We start from the raw sequence: 25684 nt of genomic DNA, 5'->3' as shown, positions 1-25684 counted from the left end.
GAATTTTTTAAGTCAGTTATTTTATAGTTTTTTATAGGCAAGACAAAAGTTTTACTATATATATATATATATATATATATATATATATATATATCGTTTCAGATTTAGTTCAAATGATCTTTTTACTTTTATAAAATGTATAAACTTTCAAAATTTCGAAGAACAAACGCAACTTCATTTATAAAACTTTACAAAATAAGCAAAATTAAAAAGTTTTATTTTATTTTAATTCATTCTTTTTTTCAGTCGCATACAAACTACTGATGCCTGAAACCACAATGAACTAAATTGTGAAAAAAAATCTAAACGTATAAATAGCTTTTTCGGTCACACTTAAGCTGTTTCTATAAATTTCAACATGCCTTGGTTATATTTCGAAATTTGAATTACATATGTTGGTTTACATAACTAAATAATATTATTCGGGTTTTTTAAGAACATTTTTGTGAAAATGTTACAGTACTTTTACTGCTTAAACTATAACTAAACGATTGTTTCCAGAATAACAATTTTACGTGAAAAATAGTTTTCAAAAGTACTACAAGATCAAAGTTTTTGTTAACTTTACTTGAATGGAAAATGAAACAATAAAAAGGTTTAAAAGTTTAGTTACAAGGTAGACGATTTTGATTTAGAAAAAAAAAATAAGTGGCTTTAGTTTTGTTTTAACTGTTACAATGAAAAATAAATACTGCAGACTTGAATATAAAGTAAGAAGACAGAGCTGAAAAATATCAAAATTCAAAAATTTGTTTTGTTATTTAATTTTAGATAAACAGGTGTAAATATGTTTTTTTATTCAAAAGTTTGTCTCAGTCTTAATTTTTGAAGTTCTTATGCTTTATACACTTTTAACGATTATAAAGAAATAATTTTTATAATTTACTTCGGTTTTAAATTATAGCAAGTCCAGTTTTTTTGGTCAAAAATGTTTTAATAAAGTAATTAGGAGGCAGTTTCAAAAAAAAACTTAAATGTCAATTATATTGTGGTGTTACGTAACAATCAGAGCGTACTTGGGTTTCCATTTCACGTGGGCTTTTTCGTATGACGTAATAATACGAACTCATTGTGCTGAAAGTAGGGCAAAGTTTGAGTAAACTGCTTGTGGTTTGCAGAAATTATGCAACCGTTACGGATTTGCAGATATTGTGCAATATGAGTTTTCCGAAAAAAAAAGTTTTTGCAAAACGTAAAAATTTTCCATTCAATTCTGTTGGAACGTTAAGCCATTGATTACACGGTAGAAAAACTTGCACCTTTTTTTTAATTGGCTTAATTGAGTTTTAAACTAAATAAAGTGTCTAATTTTTTGAATAAAACCCTATACATTTTTAAAGATTTTTAACTTGAAGTTTAAATTTATTTTTCAGGTAGATTTTGTTAAATTAATTAAATTGTAAGTTTCTTTGTATAAATTTAAAAAGTTATTTACTTAAAAAGCAAACATTTAGTATTTTTGCTTAAATTAAAGTGTAGAAAAATTTAAGGTAGTGAGCAAAAGTCTTAATCCAAAGCACATGCATTTTTAGTTTTTTCTTTAAACACAGATAGTTTTAAGTATAATAAAAAAGTAAATTGAGAAAAGCTCTCAGATACTCAAAATATGTATTTAGTTAAGCTAAATTTGAGATAAGATTAAATTTTTTACTTTTTAAACACTTTCTAAACTATACTTTATAAAGATGTTTTTCAATCAATCCTTTTTTATAGATTTTGTTAGTGTTTTTTATGATGAACTTCTGTTAATGTTGCAATTCTAAAAATTCAAAAAGCTCAAAAATAATTAGAATTTTTTATTGCATAATCTCGCCCACTAGGGGTCGTTATAGTTTATATAAAAATGCGCATCAACTTTTATTTTGTTAAGAAAGACACAGTCTTAGCTATAGCACTCATAACTACTGTTGTAATTATTATAATAACCTCTTCTAAATTTTTAGACAGTTTTAATTTTTGTTGCACAAGCAAATATTTACAACAATTTTGATTTCTAAAGTTCTATTAAATATCAATTAAATGTATAATTTTATCAGAAAATAAGTTAATTTTTAATAAAATATCATAATTAGTGTATTTATAAAGATAACTTTGACAAATAGTTTGTCTCTAAATTCTCTTTAGTTACCTAAAAAATTCCAGACATTTATTTTTTAGAATATTAATCAAACAAAAATATTTTTTCAGATATTTATTAATTAGAATATCACACACGACATGGCCCCAACACTCGCAACAGCCAACAGGAGAAAATGGTGGATTGCCATAACTGCCATAACCGAGAACCTGCTGTTCGCCGCCGTTCTGCTCGGCTGGTCATCGCTGCTGCTCATGCTGAAAAACGAGGGATTCTACTCGTACAAGTGCAACGAACTACTGGGTTGGTTGTTGTGAATAATATTATAAAACATTAATGGATATGATAATAATATATAGAGCAAATGTTAAATTAGTATTGTCAATGTGGTTCTTTGATTTTGCACTCGAAAAATTTTGGCACGAGGCCATTTTAAATCGCAGGTCCTTATTCTGTTTAGTAGGTGCAATAACTCATTTAGTTGTTTTTTTTTTAACTTAACCGTTGAAACTTGACGCAGTTAAAGTAGTTATGTTTTGAAATTTGGTGACAAAGCAGGACACGCTCTAGTGCGCAGTCTTCTGTTCGTGCCTATACACAAACCTACTAAGCAAATTCTTTTTGATTAATTTTCAGAAGTATATTCAGGGTTGCCGAAAAATTTGGAAACCTGGAAAAACCGGAAATTTGACAATTTAGGGTGAAAAACCTGTAATTTTAATATTTTTAACATTTTAAGTAATAAAATTTTGATTGTAAACAAAAATCTATCATATAAAGCTGCTTTAAATGTGTTTTTTAATAAAAAAATTCGATGGTGACAAAATGTTTTTTTATCAAAACACACATTTTAAGTAGCTTTACAGTATCTTTTCAATGTTTTTATACTAATCAACACAGTTACTCATCTTAAACTTAACTTTAAACTGAAAATAGACATAAAAGTGTGTACTTTAAAAAACTGGATGAAGTTTTGAAAACCTGGAGAAAAGTTACATACAATGTTTTATAGTGAGTATCAAACTGATTATTAAACCGAAGTTTGAGTCGTTTCTTAACCAACTAGTACACATTTTAAATAAATTCGTTGTTAGATAACAGCAATACAATGATTCTTCTAATTGGGATTATCAACCATAATACTTTTTGTTCATATAGAATTTTTTTTTAATCAAAAGAATCATTCAAGAGTTTCAATCCGTCACCTCAGTGGTAGTTTCTCAACAGACTTTCACACAATTTTCAACAAACGTATAAAAATTTCTTATTTTACAAATATAAATCAAGTACCATGCGTCTGAATACGCCTTTAAAGCTCCCACCAATCAGCGAGCTTCATTTGAAAATTCAAGCAAGATGAGAAACAAATTCATTCATTATCTTTAGCACTTGGCATTTTGATCGTCTATTTTCTATGAAACCTCCTATTAGTATATTATTGAAACCTCAAAACAAAACTGCGTTCTCTACAAAAATTCGAAAACAATTTATCTTTTCGTAATGCTGATTTGTTGTTTCAGTTATTAAATGCTTTTTCACGAGATAACAAATTATTTCATTCTCAAACCACATAAAACTTTCTGAACAACTTTTTAAGGTACAAAATGTTTTTTGCGGTAGATAAGTTATCTAAAAATGTAATGATTAAACTACTAGTTAGGTAAAACGTAATCTTTTTGCAACAATTATTTTGTGTCAGATAGGAAAATACTAATATGGTGTTAAAGAGTGTAATTATTTGACAAAGCTGTTAGAAACTAACATACTAAAACATATAAGTTACTTTAATTTCACATTTAATGTAACAATAAAAGATGCAAAACATTTTGATTATAAAAACTGTATTACTGTTTAAAATTTTAACCCACACAAAACATGTTTAAAATTTTTATAAAACAGTTTATGTCTTAACGATGGTTATATAAATTTTTGAATAACTTATAAGTTGTTACAATGGTTTATTTCAATATTTCTTTTTTCACTTAAAAACTTTGTTGTAAATACAAGTATGCAAAAGCAAGTTCCAGAATATCGTTTATGCCTTTTTATTTAACCTTGTTTTGTGAACTCTAAAAAAAACAATTGATATGTTTATCAAAGCAAGGTACATGTTTATTGAGTTTGATTGATTGTATTCAAAGTTGTTTACATTTGTAATCTTTTAATTACAGCTAATTTTATCAACAGTTTTTAAACTTTTGTTTACATTGCGGAAGTGTAAAGATAAAACACGTTTTTACAACTATGAATACGCGTAGACCTCTAAAAGGGATTATAAACTTAGGTATTGCTATAGCTTAGTAAAAAGTTTTATTTTGCATGTAGAATAAAACCTGACCAAAAATTTACCCGATGTTGTTTTTAATTTGTTGTTTTACGGAGCTATACTTGAAAAATTCGAACTTTTTTGAATTCAATTCAATCGTCATAAACAGATGTAAATACGAACTATAATTAACTATGAAGTACGTATCAAATCTCCAAAAAACAAACAGGAACAAAACAACCCAAAAATTAAGCCAATCAAAAAAAGTGTTTGCGCAAATTAGCAAATAAATTTGTTTTTTGAATGGCTGACCTTATACGAACTTAAATGAGAAAAAAAAACTTTGTTTAACTGATATTAAAGTCTGAAATAAATAAATAAAAGAAGGTGTAGATTTGTAACAAACAAAATCTAAATAATTCTCATAGTACATTTTAACGTTTAAATTAATGCATAACTTTAGAAAATACCTGAAATAAAACAATACAAAAATGAAGAACATTTTCTATGTTTTCATTAAGTTATTTTGTTTTTTATTTACCAAAGTTAGATATATCTTGGGTGTTAACTAACTATTAATACGTTTGATTATGTAGTTAAAAAAACCTAAAACTGTAATACTATAGTAAACATGTTTTCAGATGTAAAAATTTTAATACACATAATAAATTTTTCTAAACGCAAAATGAATGGTAAAGTTTTTTTTTGACAATAGTAAATAAATTTTTATCATCAGACAACTCAACCACACCGATTGTCGGTTCAAACTCGTCAACCGAATCCATGCTAACTGAAACCGGCAACAACACCAACAGCGAAGTGGTAAGTGTGTGACGTCATAACTAAAAACTGTTTCTGACGTCATAACAACAAACAGTTTGAGTTTTGTTTACGTTTAATCATTTCCTGTGTCCTTGGTTTTAAAGAGCTTATAATTTATCACTGCTTGTTTTCGATCGTTGTTTAGAATTTTATTGAGTTTCAGCTTTGTTTTTCTGAACCTTTTTAGGTAATTATTTCCAAAACATGTTTTAGACAAATTACAATAAAAATATGCAATTATTAATTTAAACTTCTTTAAAAAATGTTCGAAATTTTTTTGCCAAAAAAATGTTGCGGTCTCTAAATAGGCTATATGTAAATCTTAATTGATTTTAAAGTAGATTATTTCTTTTTAAATACTTGTGGTATTTTTGAACTCGCGTGAATTAAAAAGTAGGCCAACGGTCAGCGCCACAAAATTATCTTAAGAAGACTGGCTAAAATTTCATTTAATGGTTTTTGTTTTTGAAAGTATTTTAATAAATTGAGTTTGAAAAATTTAATAAAGTTTTAGTTTAGAGGTCAGACAACAGAAAAACTTAAAACTTTTATGACAACTTTAGTTGTTAAACAACCGATTATCTGTTTTGTTTATTTAATTATCCTAAGGTCTTTTCAACTAAGTTACTTACTTTAAAAAACACTTTTCTTCAGGCATATGTAAATGTCAATAAATTTTTTTAGATTGAAGAAATCTTAACAGCTTAAAGTATTGTTTTAAACGATAAGACTGGCTTAAAAATTATGTTGTTATTTTTAAGTTTATTTATTCTTGGTGTTTTAAACAAACAATTTAATATTTTACAGAGAGTCTTGCCTTCCGGTTATCTTAGCTGTGCTGCCCAAGACGTTATATTGAACAGGTAATATAAAAAAAGCATTTAAATTTTAAATACTTTATATAAATTCTTACTAACCACCTGTTTACATTAAAAAATGCCATGTATACAATTTGTTGATACAACTTAAGCAAGCTTGCAAAAACAAACTTCAAGCATGTTTGTGTACGTTGTTATATGAAATTTATTTACTGAGTTTTGACTCCTGTAGAGATATTATTATTAACATAGTTTTATCGATCTTAAATAAATTTGTGTACGTCACATTAAAACTTTCATTAATTCAAATTTTCTATGTATTGAAATTTTACATTATTTCTCTCACGCGCTTTTATTAGTTTTGATAAAAACATTAAAAACTTAACTGTTTCTAATTATTTTGACATTGAAAGTTTAATTTTAGTTTGATTTTAGCTGTTTAATTTTTTTTTATAACTTGTTTATTGATTTTTATAACACTCCAAAGCTTATGTTAGAATAAATAATACTATATTTCCCTCCCGTAGCTTAACTAAGATACAAATGTTTGTTTATATTTTATATATAGTACAACTTTTTGTAATAATATAAATCAAAGTATAAAAATAGTTTTACTTTTGTTTGTATGCATACCACACAATAAAGCATATTGTACCACAATATAACACCGTAATAAACAACATAGCCGTTGTAAAAAACTAAAACATTGTTACGTCACAACTAAACAGGGTCCGTTAATGACCTAGCTCTCAACATTGTTACGTTACACTACATACGCTTATCTTTACATTGTTGCGTCACATGTACTACTCGAAATAGTTATCAAGTAGTTAATAGCATTGTTACGCAACACATGTATTACACAAAAGAGTTATTATTACGTCACTTATATTATTACGTCACACATGTACTACACGAATAGTATCAAGTAGTTAATAGCATTATTACGCAACGCGGGTATTTTACCAAAGAGGCATTATTACGTCATTTATATTATTACGTCACACAGGTATTACACAAAAGAGTTATTATTACGTCATTTACATTATTACGTCACACAAATATTACACCAAGAGTTATTATTACGTCATTTATATTATTACGTCAGGTATTACACGATAGGGTCGACCTTGTTGTCAGCGGTCACAATCATCCTGGGAGTCATCATGGACAAGTACGGGTCGAGAATGATCAGACTTTGCGGATCGTGGGTGTTTTTAACTTCTTATGATTTTATTTTAGTAGAAAAAGTTGAGACAAAATTCTATTGCTTGTTGTTGAAACTCTTATTTAAAAACCAGTTCTATACTTTTATTTTTTTAGATAAAAAAGTATATTTTATTTATTGTATACTAAACTACTGCTGTTATAATGTAGAGAAGTTATATTTACGAAAAAAATGAACAAAAAATACTTAGTTTGTGGAAGGTTTTGTAAGTTTTTAAAAACTATTACTGCGACTATTTTTTATAAACAATTACAACTAAACAAGTACTTTTTTTATAACTTTATTAATTTGCTAACGATACTAACATTAATAGCTTATGTACACTTATGTTTTTTTATTTTGCAATGTGTTATACTTCACTCTAATGAAAATCAAGTTTTACAATGAACATCGAATTCAAACTTGATTAGCTTTTTTTTAACCCCTAACTTATTTTTAATTGACAAGTTTGTAAATATTGTAACAATTATATATGTTAAAACTTAAAATATTTATACAAAAAACTGAAAGACTTTTTCTAAAAACTCACCAGCACAAACATGTCTCAACAGCATTACAACAAATTTAAGCAAAAAAAAGATAAAGTTAATCATCAGAGTATACTAGTTTTTATTAATTTTCTACAAACTAGCACAGATAATGATTATTAATAATATTTTTTTTCAGACTGATGTTTGCGACTAGCTGTGTTCTGTTCGCCGTTGGATCAATGGACCCTGACAGTGAGTTATTAGTATGATGTATTAAATTTATTTCCAAGCTTAAAAGTTTTCGTACTATCAGATTTGCAGAATCTTGACAGGCTAAATCCTAGCCCTTTTTATCATTTATAGGTTTAGTTTTAAGTAGTACATTTAAATCGACTTGCCAAACAAAGAAATAATGAAAATAACGCATAACATAATACTTCTTAGGTGTTTACATTTTGTTGGCAAATAAAAATTCTATTTTTGCATTACAAAGTTTTTTTTCTATTTTGTTACAAACTTTAAGACCTTTATGTAAAACATTATAGTAGAATAAAGTTATTATTTTCAAAGCAACAGCCAGATTAAGTATACATTCTTTGACCAAAAATTTTTTTTTTTCTTAAACATTAATACTTTTCTATGAAAACGTTGCTATCTATGAAGTCTTTTCAGTTCAGTTTTTATATACAAGTACTAACATAAAACTAAGATGAATAAAAGTTTTTACGAAGAAGTATAAAGGTTTCGGTAAATTTATTTTAACAAAACCTCTCGGTTAGTTTTGATCGTGATTATTTTATAACGCGTTAACTTTAAATAAACTATCGAAATTGTGAACGTGATTAGGGTTTTTTAATTGAAACAATGAACTCAGTTTGGTGTTTTGTGTGCAGTAATTAATTTCTGATGTACCAAACATTAGCACGTTTGTGTTTAGTTTTTTGTTTATTGTAAACAAACTGATGTACAATGATTTAAGTTTATACAACAAACTTGCACTTAAACATCGTGATTAATTGATTGTTTGTTAAATAACAAAAAACAAACATTTGCCAATTTAACCTTTATTGATACAAATAAATCCGAATTAGTTTGTAATTAGAAAAAAATTTCATAATGTTATTTAACTTTTGGTTTTTATCCGGTAATTATAGTTTTACTTTAAACTAACGAGGTATTTTATATAAAAGTAATTAAAAATTTTATGGTAGCATACATGTTTTACTACTGGTCTTCAAAATTTTATTGCAACGTTTAATTACCGTAATTAAATTCTAGTTACGTACAAAATGAAAAATTCTCATAAACTCTTATAAAAGAAAAATTCCTACAAATAAATACTAATTTGTATACCACTACCAATGTAGTAATAAATGTATTGGGACTACTTAAAGAAAATAAACAAATAGCTCATAATTTGTATTAATTACGCAACTATATTGTTATTAAAAAGAGCGACAAAATTTCGAGTTTGCAATTTATATACATGTTTTTGAGCTTATTATGGTTTGCTTGTGCATATAATTAGAGTCAGTAATAATATCAGTAAAAAGTGTACCTTGTTTAATGTGTAAACATGAACCGCTTTGCATCGTGAGATTTCCGCGCTAATTTGTTTACAATAAACAAAAACACATACGTGCTAACTTTTTGTTTAAAATGGTTAAATGTTGCATACAATAAAAGATGCAGCAAAAAGTTTGTTGTGTATTTTAAAACTTTCACTTTTCTCTTTTCTACACAAACTTTGTAATGTCGAAATCGATTGCAAAGTTGCTGCAATTAAAACAAAAAGTGGCCACAAAGAATATTTTTATATAATTATCACACACTAAAGAGGTAAAAATTATATTTCAAGCTATTTGTTTATTTTCACAACAAAAAATTTAACCTGTTTTCTGCACCAGCTACTTGTTCACGACTTGAACATTCGACTTTATTCGGCATGAACACTTATAACTTTTCACTAACTTTTTAACAGTATTATGACGTCACTTTTTTTATGACGTAACACATTTTAACTCATATTATGACGTCACACATTATAACTTATATTATGACGCCACGCAGACATGTCGATCCTGATGGCGCCGGCGGTGTGTTTGAACGGGGCGGGGGGAATCACCTACATATTCACCTCGTTCCCCATCCCCAACTTTTTCGCCGACCTGAGGGCGACCATGATCGCTTTCATGATCGGGAGCTACTCGGCATCGGCGCTGCTCTACATGATATTCAAGGTGAGAGTTTTTTTAAATATTTATTTTTAGTTAATTTATTATTCTTCTCTGTATATATCTCTACTGTACATGATATTCAAGGTGAGAGTTTTTTGTAATTTTTATTTTTAAATATTTTATATATATCGCTCTTATACCTGATTTTTAAGGTTTAAATTTTTTTTTTTAATTTGACAGAATATTTTTTTACAAAAAGGTTTGCAACAGCAAATATAGTACTTAGTTTTAATTTGTAAAAAAAAAAGTAATCTTATTTTTAACCTGTTCCTTAATAAGTAAGGCCTGCATAACGTATTACAATTTACCTTCTTCTTATAAAAGCACTACATATACATCATTATCAAAACATAAAAGATTATTTTATATTTAAAAAGAGCTTGAAAGTTTGTTACAAGATATTATTAAACGTCTAATAAATGTAGTTGCTGGTTTATTTATTATCTTAAAAGTTTTGAAAAACTAAGACTAAACAACTTTTTCACCAGGTTTTCTACGATATGGGGGTTTCCTTCCAGATGCTGATGGGAATCCACGCAGGTCTGGCAATCCTGACGTTCGTCAACGCGTACGCAAACCAACCCTGGGAACCCATACCCGGGCCCATGGACCTCTCATACAGGTTTGATTTGGTTGCTAAGTAATAAGGTAGTAAGGTATTTATATAATCAGGGAACACATACCCGGACCCAGGGATTCTTACAGGTTAGATTTTATTCTTTGGTAATAAGGTAATTAGGTATTTACCAAACCTGAAAACCATACCTGGACCCATAGACCTTTCTTACAGGTTTACTTTTGTTGCTTGATAACATGGTTGAACTTACGCTTTCTAATTAGGCGATATTTTTTATAAGTTTTAATTTTACATACCAATTAAAAAGCATAAATTTTATTTTAAATGTTTGTATGTAACTAAAAAATTCATTCTGGAAACCATGCTTGCAAAGTTTTTAATAATTTGATTTAACTAAAAAAATTTAATAAACAGAATTGAGATTATCTTGAAAGAAAAAGAGGAACGCAAGAACGGATTAAAGCTGCCGCAAGAGGAAAACGTTGAGAACGGGAAAGTTGCAGTCAGCCAGCAGGATGGACTAATTGAAAACGAGAAGCATGTGTAAGTGTTAATACAAATAACATAAAAAACGACTACAATAGTTCAAAATTACTCTGGATGTTTTAATGTATCAAAAGTAGAAATGTAAACTTGATAAAATCAGATAAAAAGATGTTAATTAAAATAATTTTTATACAAGGCTAAACAAAAAAACTTAACCAAATATACTTACAATTTATCTACTTTATCCAATTAGAAAGTTAAAAACTCAACTAGCCTAAATACTTAAGTTAACAAAATACTTAAGTTTTTTTCTAAAATTTCCAGCAAAATAGTTGAACCATCCGAGGAATCTGATAGTGACGTCAACGACGCTCCCCACCAGACTTTCGTGGGTTCCATGATGACGTGGTGCTACTTCTTCTCGGTGGTTACCATGGCGCTGACCCAGATACGCTTGATCAGCTACATGGGGTGGCTTGAGCTTTATGTGAGGAGTTCAGCTGAGAGGCAGGGCATGAGTGAAGAGGAAATAAGCGATAATGGTTGGTATTGAAAAATATTTTTGTTAACAATGAAGTGTAGGTGGCTGGTATTTGTTGTAAATTTTATATTTAATTTGTTCAGAAATATTGCTGATCAATAGTAGGTAGTAGAAACTGCTAAGTGTATGTCTTTTTTCGTTTGTAGATAATTTAGTACAAACAAAAATATCACCACTGTTGCTGAAGAACAAATCAGTCATAGTGGTGATGTTTTTGTTATATTTTTTAATTTCTAATTATTGAGTATGTTTTCTATTAAAGCAATAGTGCGATTTATTTTTAGGTAAAAAATAACAAACCAATTTAAGCAGTAACAACTAATGGTAGCATAACTGTTTAAAAACTTGCTGTCAGATTCGAGCATATAGCAAGGAAGTTATTCAGAAATAGGTTTAAAAATATATTGCGTAAAAGTTATTACGTGAGACACTATGCTGTCTCAAAATAATAATGTACGCATGATATGTGATTCTTACGTTAAAACAACGTACTTATTTAATATTGTTACATCACTCAGGTTGTGTTTAAATGATAATAGCAAAGCATAAACACTATATCTTAAACTTTTTGGTATAAAACAGTAGTAATACCGATTATTAGTTACTTAAAATATTGAACAATAATAAAAATCTAAATTAAAATACAGCTAAACCTTTCAAATCTGGCTGAAAAATAACTTACTTTAAATGTTTTGTTTATTAGTTAGTTGTGCCTACAAATTATGTAATACTTTTTTCAATTAGTGTAATGTTTACTTTAATCAAAATAAACATCAACACAAGCTTTAAAGTTTTGTTAGTTAGTACAATGTTCAACAAATTCTTTTAAAGCAAACAGTTTTGTTATAGGTTTTATTTTAATTAGTTAAAAACAAATACTTTATTAACTTTCAAAATTTAACTTTTGACAATTAATAACAAACACATAGAAAATATTCTACGTACACTAAAGTTTTTATAAACTAGAGCAAATTATTATTAGCTTAAAACACATAATTTACAAAACAAAATTTAAAAGTAATATGTAGAAAGCAAGTTGTTTTTTTTTTCAAATAGTCTATTTCATTTTATTTTTGATTAAGCTTCACACACTTTTAAATAACTTTACTATTTTAGTTGCTTTATACTACAAACATACGTACAACTTTGTTTATTGAACACATTCTTAGTTAAGGAAAAAAACTCAAAAAGCACGAAACTTAAACCACTTACAACTCTATCTTTATAAAGTTAATCTATTATCTTCTCACAGTCGACTACTATGCCCGCATATTCGGCTTGCTGCAAGCCAACTGCTTCCTCATGGCCCCAGTGGTCGGACAGATCTTGGACTACAAACTGAAACAGGACAAGAATGACGCGTTGAAGTACAACAAGGACACAGACAAGATTGACCACGACGTTAACGGGTTTGTAACAATTTTTTTTTATAGATTGGCGTTAGTTTTAATTTAAGGATCTCAAAAGTATTTGTTGCTTTTTTTAAAACCAGCCTAACAAAACTTAATTGCTTATGCTTATAGAATATTGTTGTTTTTTTTTTGCTTTCATGTTCACATAAATTTGTTAACTAAATTTTATTTGATTTTTATTAAACTTTACGCAGCGATTCTTCTTAAAATTTTTAAAGTTTTTCAGTCATTCTTTATGACAAACGTTAGATTATTTTCACAGTAACAAAGGACAAGGTATAGATTGAAATTGTATTTTCTTTTGATATATTGCTTGTTTTTTACAGTAACGAAGCACAAGGGATGCAGAGAAATCTGAAGAAACAATCGGTTTCAAACTTGTTCAGAGCATTCTTCATCTGCAACACTATGCTCGCGTTGTTCGGAGTTATTGTTTTGTTCGATATGAACCTGCCAATACAAGTAAGTTTGGGTGATAATTTTGTTTATTTTGATATAAATCAAAGTGTTATCTTTTAATGAAACAACTTTGAAATAGAGTAAATAAACTTTTTTTGTAAAAAATAGTAAATTTGTAAAACTAAGATAACTTTTTAAAACAAGTTCAATTGTTTGTAATGGTAGCTAACAATAGTTAGAAAATTGCAAATGTTTTTTGAAGGCTAAATATAACACGAGTATAATAACTTAACTAAACGTAAAATAATTAGGTTAGTTAAGTTTATGAAATAATTTGATAAATAAGTATACAAAATCCAAGTGAATAAAACTTTACGAACGATCAAATATAGTAAAGCAATATGATTTTTAAAATATCCGTTGAGTGGCGCGAGAGAGCACAAAATCTGAGTATCGACATATTTAAAGTTTCAACTATCATCTTAAGCACGAACTAGTTTGTTAACTGGAAAACAGCTTATAAGATAAAGCTTTTGTGACAAAACAACAAACCCAAAATACTCTTTTAGGACTAATCCTAGTGTGTTTAGTAGAAATACTTATAAGTTTTGAACAACTATTTCTACATATAATACATAATTTTTGATGTTTTCCACTTTTAGCGACTACTTATTAAACTTTTTTTTTTGAAGTAAAGTTTAACTTCTCAACTAAATAGTTTTAACTTTCTACATACTTATACAGATATATACTTGTATTTAGTGGAACTAATTGTAACTTTTTATACTGTTTTACAGATAGTAGCCATGGTCCTCCACACCATCATCAGAACTTTCCTGCACTCTTCAACCGGCGCATTGTACGGGGCAGTGTCAGTTTTTATCATTAATTTGTTTGAAGTTAAACTTTTCATATAAACTTATAGACAAGTGAGCAAAATGTTAGTTATTTAAAAACTTTTCTTTATAAAAGAAAAGGGCAGCTTTTTTGTTCGTCTCTCAAGAAAGTACCCATGCAGTTAAAACAAAAAATATGTTCTAAGACCTTAAAAAACTAAATAGTTTATATTCAAAATTCTTTTTTTTTTCAATTTATATGAACTTAAAACAAATTTTTTTTATTAGGGTAAAGTATGTTTATTTAAACTTACTTAAAACAAAAACTTGTAAAACACGTTTCCACACAGTTACCATTTCTCCCACTTTGGCAAACTGACCGGAGTCACCTCTTTCCTGGGCGCCATGGCAATTCTGGTCCTGGACCCGTGGTTTGTGGACATCATGGAGAACCATGACGGTAACCCTTGGATTGTTAGTTTTTGTTTGTAAATGTTTTATAAGGGCCGAAAATTCAAAAACAAGTAATAAAACAAGTTTGTAACTAAAACCTGATTTTAGAAGAAGCTCGTGTGTGTATAACAATCGGTTCAAACGTTTCACTTAATGATTGTTTTTGATAAATTTTCTCTCTGTTTTGTTTTAAGTACTTGATTAACAAGTATTTTTTAAGCTTAAAGTGCTAAACTTTATTTTTCAATTTACAAAACTATTCTTTTAAGTCGTTTTAATCCTATTGTTAGTTCTATAAACATTCATGATTTATTGCCCAACTCACTTACCAAAACTTTCTAAGTTTACATTTTTAAATACTTAATTTAGCTCAAACATTTTAACACAATATATACAATTTAGAAACTTGTTCTCAGTACAACATGACCCTCTTCATTTACTTTTTCAATATTTGTTGTTATAAGACTTTTTACCCACAACTTTGACCTTTCTTAAGTTTTTTTACTTGTTTATGTCGGTGAAGTAAAAATTTCAACACAACTTCACCAACATTTTCACTAACATCAATTTTTTTTTTGTTTACCTCTTCTATCCAACATGATTCTCCTCAATAACTAGACATTTCATCACCTTAGTTTTATTTAATTTCTATTTTTTTCCACAGTACAACATGATCCTGCTCATCGCCACCATCCTCGGCTACGGTCTCCCGCTGGTCCTCTTCCGCGAGTACCGCGCCATGGAGGACTACCTCCCCGTCGCCAGCTCCGACGACTGTGACGTCATACAGTCCAACCACGACCTGCTCCAATCAAATGCGTCCATCGTCAACAAGATTACGGGCAAGGAGGAAGGGGTGACGCTTTCAACCGGCGCGCTCGTGTTCTGATTGGTTGAAGTCGTTCGAGTGTAAATTTTTCCCGCCAAAAAAAAAATTGGCCATAATAGTACAAGATTTGATTTATCAGTAAATATTTTTTACCATAACTGAAACCTTTACGTTTTTTTAGTATGAATTTAATAATACTTTTATTCTATTATCAATACCCTTAATTTTGTAATCATTTAAGTGAGACATTTTGCTTCTAAAAATTTTTGTAGTGACCTTTTACTTTTCGACCATTTTTGTACCGACTCTCAGTGATTTCGATTGGCTAAAATGCTCACTTTTTTTCGCCATAAACTCGTATTTCAGTACTGTAGTATGTTTTTAACATTTTTAGATATTATAAAAAGAAAAAAACTGTCATTATATTTTTGCCGCAATTATAACTGTTATATACGAATGTTAATTTGTTGTTAGTCACTTTTTTAGACAATTGGTAAGTTTTTCTTTTTTTTAATACTCGCAGTTAAGGACAAGTATATTTTTTGCTTGTCACTTGTAAATAAATTTTATACGACAACATTTTTTAAATTTTAAGTAATCACAGAAACATAATTATTAATAGAATATTGAACTATGAGGTTTTTGACGTACATATTTTAAAAGTATGTTAGTCAAAAAACAAATAAAGAATATAATTTATCCATAGAAGCAGAGTTTGTAGTACACCAAATTTAGTATACTTTTACAAAAATTCTTCTAAAATCTTGTATTGTTTTTATAATTTTCGTTAAAACAATATTTTCTTTTTAATAAAAATTAAAGGCTTTCAGTAAAAAGCTGTTTCCAATCGGTATTTAAAAGCTTGTACATACTCCTTTATTACAAATTTACTGACTTTAATAATAAGTAAAGCTTGATATTATTATTTTTGTATCATTTTTTTTTATTTATGAGATTTGTATATAAGTACTTACAGTAGTTTTTGTATTGAACTATCGCACTTTTTTGACGCTTTTCTATATCTAGTTTCAATTCTTGTTTTATTCCTAGTGTAAAGTAAAAAAATATATCGGACACACTTTACTATTATTTGTTTCATTTAAATTTTTTGTCATTAGTTTTTTGAGTAGTTGACTGTATTTAAGAAAATAAAAAATAAAAATGTTAAATGTATTTATACTTAAAAAAGTAAACTGACATAAAGTTTTTGTTTTTTTTTGGAAACTTTTTTGTATAGTTTTTTTTTTAATTGTGTTTTTTAATTTTATTGGAGTGTATGTATTAAAAAGTTTTTATGCTTACTGTTGTTTTAATGGTATAAGTAAGTTTTATTGTTAATTAAACATTATTCTTTAGTGTGAAAGTAAACCGTAGTTTGATTTTTAACAATAAATTTAGTATCATACATGATTTATAAATTATATTAACAGACAAATAACTGAAATTTATTTTCAAAATGAAAATTAAATTACAAAAAAAAAGGATACCAAATAACTACTTTTTATTTTAAACGAACCCGTTTTTATTACAAGGTTGTTTTGAAAATTTTATTACCACAAAACGAGCATATTTGCGTAATTAAACAAATAAAGAGAAGGTAATAAATTTTATGACAGAAGTTCAAAGCAATTCACAATTACTGCCAAAGCTTTTTCTAATTATTCACTAAAAAGTTTTCAAATAAAAGTTATAATACTTCTAATTACTAGCGTATTGCACGAAAGGCTTTGAAGAAACAAGTTTGTTTTTATGGTTTAAGAAAAACAAAAGTTTAAAAGCATTGATAAAACTTTAAATGTGTACGATAACAAATGTAGAGCAAAACAGAAAACGTAAAAATAAAATATATTTCTAATTTAAATGCAAATAGTAAAAGTTTTGGTTTAAACCACCCTTTTGATAAGTTTAATTGAAGGAAATAAAACTTTGATCAGCTTAAAAAGAAGTTTTATTTCTTTTTACTTGTTATAATTATCAAACATCTCGCAGTATTTTAACGCTAAAAAATATTACAACAGATATCTTTTTATTTTTAAACAAAATAAATAAAAAGTGCACGGCTTGCTTAAAAAGTGCACGGCTTGCGAATCAATTTTTTTATGAAAACATATTTAAGTGAAGATGTGCAAATTAAATATTTTATTTACTACCAGGTTTCGGCGGCAAAAAACTGCGAGCTTTTCAAGTTTCTTGAAATTTTGCCACCAAATGAAACATTTAGTTTGCACATCTTTATTTAAATAAGCTCTTTACATTTCAGTAAATTGAGCAATATTTTTTTAGTTAAGACAAACAACTAAATTAAAACATACTTATAAAAACCGAGTTGTAGTTCTAAACTTTTAACACAGGTGCTTGACTGTGAGCTTTTAAGCATATGTACATCTTGATCACACCATTTTAGTATTGAAAATTTATTGGCAGTGTTATGTAAAAACACAAAATAAATCACTGACAATATTTTGAGTATGAATCATTAATTCAATCGGATATCTCTACATTTTATTTTGGGTACTAAGCAAAGCTTAATTAGTTTTTTAACATTGTGGAAAGTTTAGACACATTCAACAATTTTCTTTAAATTTTAATTTTTTTTAAGTATGTAAACTTTTATTACTTTTATGTTTGCTGAACACATAAAAACATTACAAAAAACGTGGCATTTCAGTTTCAACATCTTTTGATATTTTTAATTTAAACAAATTAATTTTCCTATGCGATCTATCACACAAAGTTCTTTGTTTAATCACCCTTTCCAGCTACTGTTGTAAAAATAAATGATTTTTTTTATTTTGTTTACGGAATGTCGTTAAAAGAATAAAAGTGTGAATCATACTATAAAAACCATGTTTTAACTTTGATTTATTGAAAGTAAGTATAGGAAAGCATTTCGTAATAAATTTTCAAACATATCTACAGCAAGCTTACCAAAAACACAAATTTCAAAAAAACTTTTAAACAGGTAATTTTATTCAAGGAAGTTTGTCTTTGTTTGAACTTTAGCAAAAGCTAATTGTTATGGCTAAAACATTGTTCTAATCCAGGGGTTCCCAACCAGGGGTGCTCGCACCCCTTGGGGGTGCGAGGCAGCATTCCAGGGGGTGCGAGATGGCTTTTCATTTTTGTATGATAAATAAGGAGACTTTCACTCTCTAATAAAGTTTACAAAGTAAAAAAGTACATTGTGTTATGAAAAGAAGTTGGCGCTAATTTTCTGAATAAATTAATTTTAGTTATATATCATAGAGCAAGAGCGCTTTTCTAGAAGTAAATTCATTTTATTAATTTCATATAGTAGCTGTTAGTTTAGAATTAAAATTTCAGTAAAGCTTTCTTAGAGTTTTACACCTGTGAATTTTAATCATCTATTCTTTAAATATTTTATTTTCTTAACTGGCCATTAGTTGTTTAAAACAGTTTATGAGCTAGCATCTATTTTAATTGAAATACTTTATTAAAAATTAGTATCTTAAGCAGGTTTTTTATTAGCTGTTAAGAACAGGTTCTGTTAAGTCTATTACATTTATAATGTAATCTTCATTTAAGTAACTTTTAATAATTCTAAGTAATTTTTAAAACAGTTACTTCGAACTTATTTTACTTAATGAATTAGTTTCAATTATATTACTTATAAAAAGATCTTTTTATAGCTAATTACAAAAGTTTTAATTTAGGGAATTTTTTTGTCCAAAATATGATGCTACGCCACTGTTGTAAGCATACAAACTTTTTTAGTATTTGCTTAGACATATATTTTTCAATTTAAGACTTTTAAATATTTTAACTTTAAAAAATCTTAACTCAAACTCTTATTATTTTGAAACCTCCTAGCTGCTAGTTCTGAAAATAAAACATCACATAAGCTTAACTTAAAACAGATGATTTTTACTTTTTAAGTACACATATTCATAACAAAATGTATAAAAAGTTTATTTATAATTTTAAGCCTAATATTTTAAAATCCAGTGCTTTTTCCTCACTTCTAATATATTTTTAAATCTTAAAAAACTGAATGAAAAAGACATAGGCTGAAGCATTTTTTTTGTATAAATTAAAAAATAGATAAAACTTGTTCGAATATAGTTTATTATATTTCTAAATTTCCAAGTATTTTGTTTTTGTTAATATAGTACACTATCATAAAAATTAAAATACAAATTATTAATTAATAAAAACAATGATTTTATAATCAAATTATTAATAAATAATAATAGCATACAGTACTAGGGGTGCGAGATTAAATTAAGAGACTTTAGGGGTGCGGGGCATCAAAAAGGTTGGGAACCACTGTTCTAATCAAAAACGTGAGATAAAAATTACTTTGCAAATTACTTATGATTTAACTCACAAGTAAATATTTTTTGTGTATTTCTGTTGTTTTGAAAGACAAATTAAGCTGTTTATTAGAATAAACTTTAAGTTTTATTTTAAATATTTGTACTCTTAGTTAATTTTAGTATGTTATGTCTACTTACTTATTGATCATCAAGAAATATTTAAGCTATTTGTTCATTATAAATAATTTAAAATGAACAAAAAGTTGTTTAGGCTATATGGAACTTTTTAAGTTGTATTACTTAAAACTGTGTGTTCTAATTCACCAAAAAAAGCATATAAACTATAAAACAGTCTTCAAAACATTTATTCAATAATAAATTGTTTAGATTTTAACCTTGGTAATTTTTTCTTTCTTCTTTTTTTAGAGTTTTTTAAAAACTAAAAGAGTTAGTTTAAATTTTTCTCTTTAATCAAACCTGTTTTTGTTTAAAGAAGTTAATCTTAAATGGTTGATTCAAAAACCTCAGCTATATGCAAACATCAGCCATATATAAACAAGAGAAACGATTTAACACTTAGTTCAAGTTTTGTAAAATTGAACAGATTGCAAAAAATAAACATTGCAAAATACTTTCAAAATTAAATTTACAGAAAATTTAGCAACCACCGTATTTTTGATGATAATGTACAGATGATAATAATGTACAAATGTTACACATGTTTTCTTGTACCTGCTCTACAAACATCTATTTATATGTTTTTAATTCTCCTTTTTAAATTATGCTGTTCAAATTAATTTCAGTTCTCACGATAGAAATGCTAGTTTTACAGATATGTATGTTATATAAAGGTAATTAAAATATTATTTGTACTACATACCAAAATAATAATCTTTTAATTAATGGATTAAACTAGAAAGTTGTACAGAAACACCCAACGCTGTAATATCTAATATGTTTTACTAGAACATATATTTTAACAATTTTAAACTCAGTAATAACAGTTTTTACACAACATTAGATCGATTTATGTCGATTTTTTATATTTATACTTTTAGTAAAATAAAATTTACACTAAATTTTTATTCATATGAAATATTGCTTATATATTACAAAAACTTTAAATTTACATGTAAAACTACATAGTATTACAGTAAAGATTTTAAGAATAAAAGCGACTCGTACACAAGCTGAAATTTATTTTTAACAGTGTTTTTAATTTTAAAAAACAAAAAGTTTAAGTTTAACAGCTATTTTTTTAAACTTTTTAGATTTAAATTTTATTGTCTAACAACACAAATTTTTATGACTAAAAAAGTAAACTTGTATCTTTTGGACATGTTTTAGATAACTTTAAGACTTTTAAAGTTAATAAAGAGTAGTTATATTTTATATGTTTTTAAATAAACCAAATTTTCTGTTATCTATAAATTTTTACTACGAAAAATTAGTTTATAATTTTTTCTAGAAATTGAAATTAGCTTTGGTTATGATAATTTAAAAAAACTTTCAGTGCTAATTTACGAAACAAACCAATGAATACCTTTAAAGTAAAACGTTTCTAAAGTGTCTTTCTAGTTCAAATACTTTATTAAAGAACACTTTATAAAAACTATAAAAACTCTCAATGAAATCACCGTAATTCTGATATTCGGAAGCGACCAATTATTACGTCACCAACAATAATGAAGTGTTTAATGGCTCAAGGCGCTAAACACTTTTGAAGTTGATATACCTGAGAAGCACAATATACATATAGATATACATCATCAAAGCAAGTGTTCAGTTGATAAAAATCTGAAAGGAAGTTAATAGTGAGAGTTTTAGCTTTTGACCTTTTAGGCCCTTATTGGTGTAGATTCAGCAAACATGATTTTCAAATGCAGATAAAATAATTTTTGCAGCCAAAACAGTGTATGTAGCAGTAAAATTCTGTATAATGTTCAGTGCAATATAATACTTTCTCTGTTTTCAAGATGTACTTGTCAATTTTGTTTACAAAGTTTTAAGCATTGATCAAATTAGATTTTGTTTTATACCTTACATGAAATTTTGATTTTTTTCTTTACTTTTTACTTTAGATATTTTGCGCAATCACTAGCTTATATTAATGAAAAAAACACAGTTTTATTTTAGTAGTTTTGTTACTCAGCCATGTTGAAAGTACACAGTTTTGTAAAAAAAACAGTAAAACTAAATACTAAACTTACAAAAATTGTTAATTTTTTTGAAATTGTAAAAACAAGTACAAAGGAACTTTAAACATAAACTTCGATAAACTTAAAAAAAATGGTAAATTTTGAATACTAAAATAAAAATGAGAAAAGTATTCAAAGCAAATTCAAATGGTTTTGCGCAAATATTTTTAACTACTATTGCTGATATCTAAAAGTTTTTTTTAAGTTCTGAAAATCGGTTGTTACACAAAAACTGTAATACTTTGATACTCGCAATTGATTCAATAAAAAAAATAGTTAATTAAACTTGATAACCTATTTTTTTATAACTTTAAACTAATAGTATAATTTATGAAAGAATAATATTCAAAAGCATAGAACCTAGCTTTCAAGTATACTAAACTAAATCAATGTTAAACGTAAGTTTATAGATTATAAGAAACTACTAAATTGTTAATACGTTTTCTCTTCTTCAAATTTTATCAACACTCTTATAACATTTCTATAATAAGTTCTATAAACATGTTAGTCTGTAATCGACGTGATGTCAAGGGGTGTGGAGCAACATAAACTACTTCAAAAGTTATTGTTTCTAAGATTTCAACATGCAGTTTGTGATAAGGTTGAAAAAAACGTTAAAAACTGAACATATTAGTTTGACATATAACTATTATTAAATTAGTTTACGTGTTTCTTCGCCCCTTATGACGCTGTTGGTCTGCATTGAAAGCGTAACGACAATTAAATTTAGCTAAAACAATCATTTTGTTTTTTTGAAGTTTAATATTCTGAATATGTAATGGCAAACTTTTTGTTCTAAGTGAAGGTTTTGAAAGTGCACGCATTGGGATAGTAACTTACTGCATTCTGTTTGACAAGTCTTCGAATAACATAAAATAATTATTTAAAAGGTCATGTTTTACACATAGCACATGTATTAATGTTTTTATTATTTAAAAAAATTTTGGAAGTTCTACAAAAATATCAATATAAAAAAGAAACCATGACAAAAGTATAGTCATAGTTAAAATATAGATTGATGAATAATGTGTAGTGGTTTAGTTTGTAATAAACTTTTCCTATCGGTAACTATTTCAACAATCCTTTTAAATCGAACACTCACTGGTAAAAAGTGTCAATCAAAATCCAATGCAGCAATCTGAGCTTTTAACTCAATCTTCCATTGCACGCTATTTGTTATGAAAACCAGCATATTTTCCAAATATAACTTTTATTTGATTGTGCGACCTTTTCCAAAACAAGACCCTCTGTTAATCTCTGCGTTTCAACAACAAGATAAATTTATTGGTATTACATCGCCAATTTTCAGCTTATAGCTTTTATTTGTACTTGTTAACTTTGAACAAAAAATAATAAATAGTAAATAAATTACTAGGATATAAGTGTACTATATCTTGTAGTATGTCGCTAATCAGGGGAGTTGTCTTTTTAATCGCCAGCAAAACAATTTGTTGTCGTACACAGTGACACTTGAACTTTCTTGTTTTTCATGTGCTTCTTTTGTTAATTGTCTTGTTTTCTTCATCAAACTACGATTTTAACTCGTTAAATTTGTTGTACTGATAGAAAAATGCTCTCACGATATACTCGTGATAATTAGTTGTAGAATAGCTTTTCATTTTTATTTAGAATTAATAACTTGTTTAGTTAGGCAATCAGTTGTTGTTGTTTAGTGATAAAGAAGCAGCTCAAATCTTAGCAAAACTTTACAAAACGTGCTAAGAAAGTGTGCTTTTTGTTTACATAATTTTATGTTTTAGTTATTTTTTTAGCACGTTTTTTAAATCTTTTTTAAGGACTCATAAAAGTAGTATACATTCTTTTTTAAAACTTCATTTTGAGTTACTTTTTCTGGCTAGCCGTAAAAAAACTGTTTCGACAAAACGTAGAACTATAACCCATTTTTTTACATAATACTAGTGTAAGAGAGTTTTTATCAATTAAATTTTACTTAAGATTAGCCTCAATAAAAACTGATCAAATCTGTTATAAAAGCAATACAACTAATTAAACCTACACTAAAATTAATTTACAGTGAATATTTAAGATTTACTAATCATAACAAAAGGGTAATTTATCAACAGCACCCAATTTTTTTACAATTTTTTTATCATTTTATTTGTCTAATACATTGTATTGCAGCATGTAATCAAACTTGTGTGGGGATTAATGCATCACCATGTCGGCATAGCAACTACCAAACATGCGGTTACCATGGTAATTGCAAATTTCGTGCGAAGAAAGTTTTCTATTAATAAATTGGTAGTTCAGTGAAAGGGCAGAAACTCTTTCGAACTTTGGCATTTAAAATTAAAGTTTTAGTAGTTAGAAATAAAGTTCTTAAAAAGGTGAGGTTCAAATTAAATCATTTAACATAAAAAATTTGAGTTGTTCAAAAATTTAAAACTTAAGCTGTTAAATTAAAAATGCAAATAAAGTACAAAGTTTGATTCAAATACTTATTGTGATGGCTAAATATCGATATTTGATTTGGTTAAAATAAAGTTTTTCAAGTTTTAAATCAAGAGTTTAAATCAAAATATAACCAAATTCAATTTTTTCATAATTACCAAAAAGGTGTCTTATATTATCATATTACATTTCATATGAAATAAGTTTTTCTTAACTTATCATTTCAATACTAAATAGTTTAAATACTCTCCGTACATCTTATTTATCAACAATAAATCGGGTTTAAGAAATAAATAAAAAAACAAAACATTAGAGCTCTTAAGTCTATCAAACTTCACTTTGTTTTTTACACCTAAGAATTTTATAATCTGAAATATAGGAAAATAGTAGGGAAACAAAAAAAAAAAGATTTTACAATTTTCAAGTTTAAGAACTTGCGCTTATGTGTTTGCTAGCACTAAGAAAAGAAAATTATACAGGGACAAATCAATAAGAAGACATGTTATCGGTCAAAGTTAATTATTTATACGAACTGTTTTATAAACTCAATAAAAAACATTTTAGTTGAACTCACAATAAGTTTTTAGTACAGTGTCAGTATCTATTTGCATGTAGCTAATTTTCTTTTTTTTTAGTTAAAAAATAATAATAAGTAAATTTTAAACTTTACTATTTACCTAAAATATATTTTTATCAAAAAGAAAATATTACTTTCACGCAGTATTAAAGTTTAACAGTATAAAACTTTACCGGTCAATTAATAATCATTTTGTTTATTTTCAATTAAAATAATGTTTTTATTGGTTCAGAAAATCTTGAAAAAGTTTGTGTTAGTTTTTTTAAATAAAGAAGCTTTTAATGTCTAGAAGTTTTTTTGTCATGTTACTTTTATACCTAGCAACTATTTTAGTCTACTTAAAACAAGGGTATTTGTAAAAGTTTAAAGTTATTCCTAAATTATATCTATAAGGTTGTTTAATTCAAACTTCTAGTTTAAAGGTTTAAAGCTACAAACTAACTTTTCTTTAATTATATAAACGATTTCTCACCATTTTGGTAGTATAGTTGAGTACAATATTTTTGTACATAATGTAATCTGTAATAAAACTATCATATATATATATATATGTTGTTTATTGAACAACAAATATTTTGATCATAAGACCTGGTGTACAAAAAACTTTTCTATTATCGTTTTGCACACCACTTGGGTACCTTTTAACGTCTTGTCCAGGACATATTAAAAGTAACTATGAAGGTCACACTTTTTTAACTTTCTTTGATTTAATATGAAATCAAAAAAAACTACAAGCAATTAACAACCAGTTATTATGGTTTAACTTTAA

General features: G+C 26.8%; 1 protein-coding gene across 1 annotated transcript; it reads left to right on the top strand.

Annotated features, from left to right (window-relative positions):
• Positions 1-2191: 2191 nt before the first annotated feature.
• Positions 2192-16335, top strand: LOC145842084 (large neutral amino acids transporter small subunit 4-like). Its single transcript, XM_082949461.1, has 14 exons — positions 2192-2380; positions 5080-5165; positions 5973-6028; positions 7092-7190; positions 7878-7933; positions 9752-9921; positions 10407-10540; positions 10910-11038; positions 11306-11523; positions 12775-12931; positions 13261-13396; positions 14131-14204; positions 14520-14643; positions 15287-16335. The coding sequence occupies exons 1-14, from the start codon at positions 2218-2220 to the stop codon at positions 15509-15511; spliced, it is 1827 nt and encodes a 608-aa protein (XP_082805587.1). The 5' UTR covers positions 2192-2217; the 3' UTR covers positions 15512-16335.
• The last annotated feature ends 9349 nt before the right edge of the window (positions 16336-25684 follow it).

This window comes from Thalia democratica, chromosome 8 (genome assembly GCF_965202585.1).
Source record: "Thalia democratica chromosome 8, ktThaDemo2.hap1.1, whole genome shotgun sequence".
NCBI classification, from domain to species: Eukaryota; Metazoa; Chordata; class Thaliacea; order Salpida; family Salpidae; genus Thalia; species Thalia democratica.
Note: the sequence above shows the minus strand (reverse complement) of the source record. Positions and strands in the feature narration are given on the sequence as shown.